The sequence below is a fragment of the Arachis ipaensis genome, chromosome B2 (assembly GCF_059453495.1).
Source record: "Arachis ipaensis isolate K30076 ecotype BB chromosome B2, ASM5945349v1, whole genome shotgun sequence".
Classification (NCBI taxonomy): Eukaryota; Viridiplantae; Streptophyta; class Magnoliopsida; order Fabales; family Fabaceae; genus Arachis; species Arachis ipaensis.
Window position 1 is genome coordinate 2,033,199 of NC_142437.1, and position 9,937 is coordinate 2,043,135.

Genomic DNA, 9,937 nt, shown 5'->3' on the forward strand with positions numbered 1-9,937 from the left:
GAGATATAACCATTAATGTCACATTTGGAATGAATGGTTTCATGGCTCTCTCGTTATTATTACAAATAAAAATAGGCTGGGAAAATCTTTTTACGACAATCATAACAAGATCTTCACATTACATGTCTATAAAACTCAAAGCATCCTTTATTGTAAGTAGTAATATTTTTCAACTATCATAAGAAAATATATAATAAAGTGCCACGCACATACAACTTTTATAATGTGAAGAACATGTTTAATTATGACTTGAAGGCAGACTTGACGACACCAGGAAAATGGATATTGATGAAGTAGTCATCCCAATCAATAACTTTTGGGTCAAAGTTAAACAGACCCATTTCTTCTGGGTCCATGCCCTGTCTTGCCGCTGCTAACAATTTTACTGTGTTCATATTATCAAATCTGTTTGAAAAATAAACTAAGCTATTGTGAGTTGACTAATTAATATATACACATAATATATTAAATAATTAACTTTTATATAATATACTAAATAAAATCTTAAATTAGTTTTTTCAAATTTTTTAGTGGTCATTAAATTAATTCATCTAATTTTGCAAACAGTGATGAGACAAGTCAGTTCATGTTTGTATGTTGCGTTTTGGAATTGATGTATGTCTCTGAACACTTGTAAATTTATGAACGTTAAAGATTAGAGATTAAAATAACCACTTCAAAAAAAATTGAAAACCAAGTCAAAGTCTTATACCGTAATATACACTATGTAATATCTTATTTTCGAAACTACTAATTTAAAGTTAACTTACATGCCATTGAAGAATCCATAAGGCTTGTAAAGTTCAGCCATTCGTATAATAGCATGGATCTTTCTGGAAGAGTTGGTATATACTTCTTGGAAATTCTTGTAAAAAACTTTATTCACCAGATTAAGTACCTAAGGTAAATGTAAACTCTGTAAACACCTTGTCATCTAAAACTACCAAAATCAGCTTATTTACATAACACTCTCACAAAGATTCAATAAAAAATGAAGAAACTCAAATACAAGACTACAAAAATCACAAAAGACGTCAACTTCAACATAAACAAGTGAGACCAACAACTTATAGCACACAGTTAATACAAAAACCAACCATTACTAAAGATGCAGTATTGTCGGACAAATCAAAACAATAGTAGTTTCTGTTAGAATATAATTAGGATCAATTAGTATTATTTAGTTTATCTGAATATTTATTATAGGAGATTACGTCTTTATTATTATAATTCTAAATACCCTTTTATATTATATCATTTCACATAACTTGAATATACTCAATCATACACAAATTCTTTCTCCAGTTTAGTCTCTTATTTCTAATAGTTATAACTGCAATTTAAAACACTATTATTAGCAGTAGCCATTATAATTAAAAAATATCAAGAAATTTTAACGTGGATTTAAATAAGGTTTAATTACTCTGTTGGTCCCTATAGTTTCACCAAATTTTTAATTAGGTCCTTATACTTTTTTTTCTTTCAATTGGGTCCCTATACTACTTTTAATTTTGTAATCACGTCCTTTTCATGTTAAAAATGATAAAATTAACATAATATTTTTACCAAAATACATGCGATCAAAGATTTAATTAAGTTTTTAATTATAAATACCTTCGATTTGCAAAGAAATATTCAGTTAACTCTAATAATTTTTATACTAGAAAGGACTTAATTATAAAATTAAAGCAGTGTAAGGACCCAATTGAAAGAAAAAAAAGTATAGGACCTAATTAAAAATTTGGTGAAACTACAGGGACCAACAGAGTAATTAAACCTTTAAATAACTAACCATCAAAGGAAGCAAGTAGCAAATGAACATGTATATGCGAAAGGTTGCCAGGTTATTCAACATGATAAGTTTTTTAACTTTGACAGGCTTTCCATCTCGATTTATCCAAGGTTTTGCAGTGAAATATCGAAACGCGGATTTGCAGATATTGTGGAGTGTCACAGGATTGCTAACAGAGGAACCCACATGATATATGGTAATATCATCGCTATGCTGATTTGCATGTGCCGTTATCGCTGCCAGCATTGCATTTACCACCATGTCACCTGGTATCTGCATCAAACTCAATATTAATATCGTTACCTTTGTTTTTTTATCAATAAAAATTAGTCTAAAGTTATCTTATTTTATTACATTTATATATTATCTTTGAAATAAATACATAATATTAGATATAATAAGTATATAATTTAGTTGAGTCTTGGAGAATGGGGTTAATTTAAATTTAGATATTTAGTAACTACTAATTCCTAGTATAGTATTCTAGACTTCATTATCTAATTAAGAAGAAAGGCTTTGTTTAGTGGCTCACCACATCGGTAACTCCCTTCATATCTCCAATAAAACATGGTAATGTTCCGGTACCATACGCAACAGCAATACTGTCTATAGTTCTACATGTAATTAAAATGACTCAACAGTTAAGATAATGAATGATACATAAAATGGACATAAGATATAACATTGAAAATAGAATATAGAATGTCTAATTTATCTTTTTTTTTTAAATAAATAAAATGATAAAAAATATAATTATAAAAAATTGATATTAAAAATTAAAAAAAAATTAAATTGTATTGTTGTCTATTATCTATGTATCTTTCATGTCAGAAAGAATATAAAACATTAATTTAACATTTTAAAACACAATATTTTTATTTATATTTTATAATTTCATCTGTCAAATATAATTTTATGTCTTTGTATTCAATGTTTCGTATTTATAAACAAACACAGCCTAGACTAACATAAATTTTGAGTTGCCGAAAAGGGAAAGAAAAATCAAATTATTAGGCATAAAAACATTATTATATATAACTATACTTAATAATTTAAGCTTTATTTTAGGCAGATAACTTAGCTAGTTCTTGATATATCATATTTCACTTTATTCTAATGCAAACATAATAAAATTAAGTGTGTCAAATGCGATATATTATACCTTACACCTTCGATCCAACCTGAAAAAGGTTCTTTGTAAGTACTGGTGATTATCGTAGGACGTATAATAACAATAGAGATGTTTCTTTTTGAAGTTGTGAAAAGCATTTCGCCCATTGCTTTTGTAAAGACGTATGTATTTGGCCATCCATATAGAGTTGCTCTGTGATTAATTAAATATAAAATTTAGTGAAAATAATAGAGCAATTAAATCTAATGCTTGATCACTGAATATATAAATGACAAATGACATCAAAGCATAATTTATCTGCAGCCACATGCATGCAATTTATTGGCTTATATATTATGTAACTGCTCCTAATTTAACTACACCATAACTAAAAAGCTGTAAGTAGAAAGAGTTAGTTAATTATTAATTAATTAATTTTTGTACAAAATTTCATACCAAGTAACTAGGAGAGAGTATAATAGGCATCGCATTTCGCATATACGTGCATGCTAAATTTCAAGTAATTTAGCAACAGTTTTAATCTGTCGTGAATTATTTAATAATTTTATTAATGGATATTTAAAATTAGAAAAATGCTATTTGTACACTAAAATCAGCCACCAATATATTTGTATATAAATACATGTATGGTTTAATTTATTTTTAATGTGTATTTATATTTTAGCATATATTTTATACTAATAGCTAATTCTAATGACTGATTTTGGTGTACATGTAACATAACCCTTAAAATTGTCATTAAGTACACTAATGATGTTCAAATTGACAACGGTTTTATAACAGTCTCAAAAAATTTTAACGGTAATTAAAACCGTCGCTAAGCAATAAACGAAACCATCACAAAAATATTTTGTCGCGGTGATAAGGGAATAAGTTAATTTTAAATAGCAAGATGACAAACTAAATAATATATTTTTTATATATATAAATTATTTATAGAAGTTAGTTAAAGAATAAAAACCCAATTTGATATTCGGAAATTTCTGCGTGGCACAAATTTATCTCTTACTATTTTATTAATAATTGAATAATCATCTCTTACTATTTTATTAATAATTCAGATTTTAAACCAAATAAATAGTGAATAAAATACTATTTAATTATATTTAATATGATAAATTTATTTCTTAACATTCTTCTATTATATATACAAATTCACTCTTAATCATTCGAAAAAAATGAAAGTGCATGCTTTCTTTTGTATATAGTAAGCTAAGAATGTTAAATTATCATTTTTTTAATTAACTTTAAGAAACAAATTTATTATTTTAAATATCAAAAAACTTTTTTATCGCGTAATTTGAATGATTAAAGATGTCATAAAATCATTCTTTTTAAAAAATTTAAACTCATAGAAAAAAGGTAACATGAATAATTATATTTCTAACTAAAAAAATTAAATTTTATGTAACAAAAATGGTTTAAATACGAAATTATATTATTGAACGCAAAACTAGTTAAAAACCAAATTGAAACTTTACTTCGGTTAAAAGGAATAATATGAATATTCATGTGGTATGCTTATAACTAGTGTTAGTGTACACAAAAACCTTTCCATGCCCAAGTCCTTCATGGCAAGTTTAATTTCATGTTGGGTTGCTCCTTCCAGCTGAAGCTGATTCAATTTTTGTTTCACCAATTTCATTTCCTTTTCAATGTCCAATCCTGGCACTCCATTCAGTGACATGCCCATATGGTGTGGATCTTCTGATATCAGTCCTTCTCCCTCACCACATACATAAGCTAACAAACAAGCAATTTAATAATAATAATAATAATAATAATAATAATAATAATAATAATAATATATTTTACCGTTTAAATACATTAATGAATAGAGAACTAATTTTTTCAGTCAATATTAACTAATTTTTAATTCCAAATTTTTCTAAAAAATAAAAATTAAATAAATAATTATATAATAAAAAATTGACTAATAATAATAATAATAATAATAATAAGTTTAATTAGGAAGCTAATTTTTTTCTAACATTAGCCAATTAACTTTTTCAAATTCTGAATTCTAACATTTAAATGTTAAATCCTAAATTTTCCAAAAATATAGAGATTAAGAAAATAATTTTATAATAAAAAATTAGCTAATTCTTAAAAGTTGATCGATGTTTTATACTTATTAACAATTAAATATCATAATCACAAACATATATGTTCATTCTAACCTGTTGAAACATGGAGAAGCATCATGAGTTTATTACACTCTTGGGCGAAATTCAAGACATTTTTAACTCCTAATGTATTGATACCCAATGCTACGTCGTATCTGTATTTTGACAAGATGAGAAAAACTTACTAATGTACAAACACTATATATTTTGAATCTTTAACCATTACTTATGCATGTTTTATCTCAAAGCATATATATATATATAATTTTTACTTGTATTTTTAAATGATTTAAAATATTTGGCCGCTCGTTATATTTTTTGCATTTTTACTCCTAAAATAATGACATGACTTCAATAAAAAAAATAGAATAATATACCAAAATATCCAATAATTTTGGAGCCAATAAAATAACTCATATTAAAATAATTAAATTAGCAAGTAACTCTTAAGAGTAGTGATAATATAATTGTTTCACAAAATGATTCAATCATTAACTTGATTTCATTTTTGATAATGGCAACCACTATGTTATATGCTTAATCATTCTGTCAAATAGTTTTATTTTGTTATAATATTATTTTTTAAAAAACTTAAGTTGATAGAAAGAGAAAATATGAATAATTATATTTTGGATTTTTTTTTATTATTATTTGTTGTTATTCACTAAAAATTAAACTCTAAACCTTTCAGATATAAAATTCTAATTCCAATACCAATTCTTCTAAAACCTTAAACGAATAGAAAGAGACAACATAAATAGTTATATTTCTATTATATTTTTTTGTAAAATATTTTATCAAATAATTAGATATTTTAGGGGGTCACAGCCTAGTTTTAATTATATATATTAATTGTATTAATTAATTGTTTTATGATAACCATTCTATTTGTTCACGTGATAAAGGTTCAATGCTGCCCAATAAATTACTATACATAAAGTAGAATTTGATCCTCTTGATATTTGTTTAGCGAACATATAAGTTGACTACTCAATCAATTGATAAAGGTTTTCCTTAAAAAATAGCACAAATTTTATGTTTTGATTATTTATGTTAATAACTTTGAAAGGTATATAAACACGCTACGGTTCCATAATTCTATATATGATCTGGAATTTATTGTGTACCTTTCATTAAAGTTAGTTGTTGCAGCCACATTAACTATAACATCTATTTGATTATGAATCTCATCCATTAGAATGGAGTCCTTCAAACCCAAATTCTGTTGAGAGATATCTCCAGACACCACACTCAACTTTTCTGATACAAAACAATTGAAGTTTGCTCCAAGTGTTTCCTTTAGCAATCTGAACAAGTCCTTCCCTATGATCTACATATATTTGAAAATAAATAATTAACCATACAAATTTAGAAAAAGAAAAGATAGTGAAAATGTATACATTAGGTGAGACTTAATTTTATGGAGCTTGGAAACTATTTAGTGAGAATATATTTTATTAATAATAACTTATGGTACTTAATTTTATATAGTATAAACAAAGTATTATAATTTACCTCGTGGCGAAAGCGATGATCCATAGATTTAGTATCTGTGACTCTCAAAAGAAGATAAATTTTTTTCACATTTGGTTGAATTCTAAGTATCTTTTCCACAAAAACTGCAAAATCAGATAATTAAACATACATACACATGAAATAATATAAGATTAGTAAACAGAGTATATATATATATAATTGCTATTATTGTATTGGTAATTATAGTAGTTTTAAGATTTTGACAATACTTTAATTTGAAAATAAAAAATATGAGCAAATTAAAATGTTATTGTTAAATAATTAAAAAAAATGTGATGGAAGTACAACGGCTAATAACAAGAAAGAAAAGCAATAACAGTCACAAACTTTTTTTTATTATTATTCTTGAAAAAACTTGGCTATATAAGATTCTATTTTCACCAATATAATATAAAGCTGATCTAACACATTCGTATATTAGATACAATTATTTTTCTTTTTATTCAACATCTTTCTCTTCTTTGCTTCTAATATTCTCATGGAAAATGTTTAGTAACAAAAAAATATTAGCCAAAAACAGCCATAATTTTCTTTATTTAGCATTCATTAATTGTCGCGATAATTAATGAAAAATGTTTATCATATAGTGTTAAAGCAAGCTATTTCCCGTCTTAAATGAATCTTTATCAAATTTGTCTATGATCAGTACAGACAAAGAGAATTTTTTAGTGATGAAAGAATTTGAGACATTGACTAATTCATTCGCCATGAATCTTAACCAAAACTCTCGTGATACTATGTATAAGAAATGGGGAGTGCTACGTAGCCAAAAAAAAGAGTATAGTATAGATATAGTAGAAACTAAATGCCAGTCTCATGATAAGAGAGTGTACTCCACTTGCTTATCAATAACATACATATCACTCTTTCTCCTTCTTTATTCCTAGAGTAATTAATTTCATTTTCAAAATTAATTTCTGTTTCATTTCAATCAAATCCCTAAAAATATCTATTAACATTTAATTCAAATAAAATGCAATTTCAATCCAGTGAGTTAACATTCGAGAAGAAGAAGAAATTACATAGAGTGAGATATCAAGATTTTTCTCCCCCATCTCATTTCATCCACTACCCCAGAAATCAGGAAGACAAAAAATGCAGAAAGAAAAAACCCACCTTGGTCATTGGAGCATGTCATAGCATTGTATCTAATTCATGTTAGTATGTTATTTAGTTTCATTTTTTCGTTTATTGGCATATGGAGAGTACATTATATCTTGTTGCATGTGGTTGGAGTTGATGATAAAGATGAAAGATTTTGATTTTTATCTTGTTTTCATGGGTTTGGAAAAATGGAAAAGGGAATAGCTACAAAAAGATTACGTTTTTTTTTAATCTTACAAGAGAAAGTTTTGATTTTTATCTTATTTTCATGGGTTTGGGCATAGGAAAATCATTAATTATCTTTCCTTATTTAATTATACTAAAAGTTAATTTTAAATTTAATGTGAATCAAATTGCGAAAATTTCTCCTTCATTATGTTAACAACTTCTGATATACAACTCATATTTTACATATAGGCTATTATAAAATAAAAAAATTAAAATTAAAATTAAAAAATAAAATTTTAAAAATAATTATTAACTCGTCGTATTAAAATAAAAAAATAAGTATACATATGAATAGTAAATAAAAAATATTAAAATTTTGACCCTTTGGTGTACATGTAAGATAATTTGAAATATATAACAAGACACATAGTTTAAAATTTGGTAATATTAATTGTAAAAATTTGTTAATTATAAATATTATACGTATGAAATTATGAATGTTATGAGTATGAAATTATGGATGTTATTAATATAAAATTTTGGATGTTATGTGTATCTTACTTAATTATGGATGTTATGTGTATGAACTTGTGGATGTTATGAATAAATTTGTCAATTGAATAAATTAATTTAGGTATTTAACATTTTTTTTCCAAATCTAATTATAGTAAAGTTTAAAAATATACGTGAATTAAAATAAATCATTTTCACTTTGAAAAACATGAAATAAATTTTTAAATTATCAAAAGACGGTGATTTAAAAAATTATACATTGATTTAAATGTATAATGTCTTCAAAAATAAAATATTAAAATATTTTGAATCATGATTTATTAGTATATATGTAAAATAATTTGAACTACATAATAAAATATAGTTTAAATAATTGATGATAAATACCATAACGGACAAAGAATCAATTGCAATTATTTAATGTAATTGATATTATAATTAACGTTCTTAAATATAATTATTATTAATCTTTATTGTATTTTTATATATAAAAATCAAATTATAAAAAGGAATATTAAGTATTGATTACAATAGTGCCTAATAAAAAGGGATATGATTTTCTAATTAATATCATTAATTAGCAGATTTGATAAGAACGGTGATAAGTAAAATGAACAGTGATAAGTAGAATGATAAGAGAGTGAAGTAAAAAATAAAACTGTTATTAAGTGATATAAATGAAGTAAAATATGGAAAGTTTTGGCTGACTATGGCTGAAAAATTTTGGTTACCAAACTTTTTCCATAAGAAATATTGTTTTTAACTACACTTTTTAAGTGTTTTCAAAATGAGAAAATATAAGGAGTCAATGGAGTATATGTACAATGTGTATAATTGGTGGTCAGGGATGTTCAATTCAGTAGGATATCAGATGTTTATTATTTCTGATACTCGGATGGTTATTCTGGATAATATGGGTGTATTGTGTTTGAAAAATTAGTAGTATTTTACCCTGAATGTTCATGTATTTAAAAAATTAGTAGTATTTTATTCTGAATATTCATTTTTGAACTCATATTGGGCCAAATAAACAATCCATTGTACACATTATACAAATACTCCATTGGCTCTCTAGCAGGATTCTTTCAAAATTTCATAATCACCACCTACCCTTTTATTTTAAAATATCTATTGTTTTTTTTTATTGAAAAATTAATGAATCTAAACAATTAAATGTTTTGAATTGAAAAAAAATAAATGTAACACATATTTTGAAAAGAAAGAATAAACCTAAAAACTATATACATGTATATTATAAGCAAGAAAATACATACTTTTTGCAAGGAAGCCAGTAGCACCGGTGACTAAGATGGTTTTATCTTCAAGGAATTGCACTATGCTTCCTAACTCCATTATATATTATTTTAGATTAAGTAAGAGGAAAAAGAACAATTTTCAAAGAGTCCAGCTGAGATACAAGATCAAGTGAATGCATATCTATATATATACACATCATCTATGAAGTGTGCATGGTGAATTGAGTCACCATGGCGGAGAAGATGAGAATGTTTCATTGACGCGTATACAAAAATTTATTTCGTTAAAAATTAAAAGGTGGCTATTCTT

At 25.1% G+C, this 9,937-nt stretch overlaps 1 protein-coding gene across 1 annotated transcript; it reads right to left on the reverse strand.

The window, feature by feature from the left end:
- Positions 1 to 242: 242 nt before the first annotated feature.
- Positions 243 to 9,724, reverse strand: LOC107628105 (alcohol-forming fatty acyl-CoA reductase-like). The gene is made up of 10 exons (XM_016330913.3): positions 9,646 to 9,724; positions 6,566 to 6,669; positions 6,178 to 6,380; positions 5,105 to 5,205; positions 4,475 to 4,667; positions 2,955 to 3,116; positions 2,325 to 2,406; positions 1,793 to 2,065; positions 771 to 898; positions 243 to 405 (listed from the first exon to the last, which is right to left on the reverse strand). Exons 1-10 carry the CDS (start codon positions 9,722 to 9,724, stop codon positions 243 to 245), a joined length of 1,488 nt encoding a protein of 495 aa, XP_016186399.1.
- Between the last annotated feature and the right edge of the window lie 213 nt (positions 9,725 to 9,937).

Excerpts from the sequence above, each read along its gene's own strand:
- LOC107628105 (XM_016330913.3), bottom strand. The coding sequence starts at position 9,724 with ATGGAGTTAGGAAGCATAGTGCAATTCCTTGAAGATAAAACCATCTTA. Across the intron at positions 5,206-6,177 it reads ACAACTAACTTTAATGAAAG|ATACGACGTAGCATTGGGTA; the intron begins GTACACAATAAA and ends GTCAAAATACAG. Across the intron at positions 2,066-2,324 it reads TGAAGGGAGTTACCGATGTG|ATACCAGGTGACATGGTGGT; the intron begins GTGAGCCACTAA and ends AGTTTGATGCAG.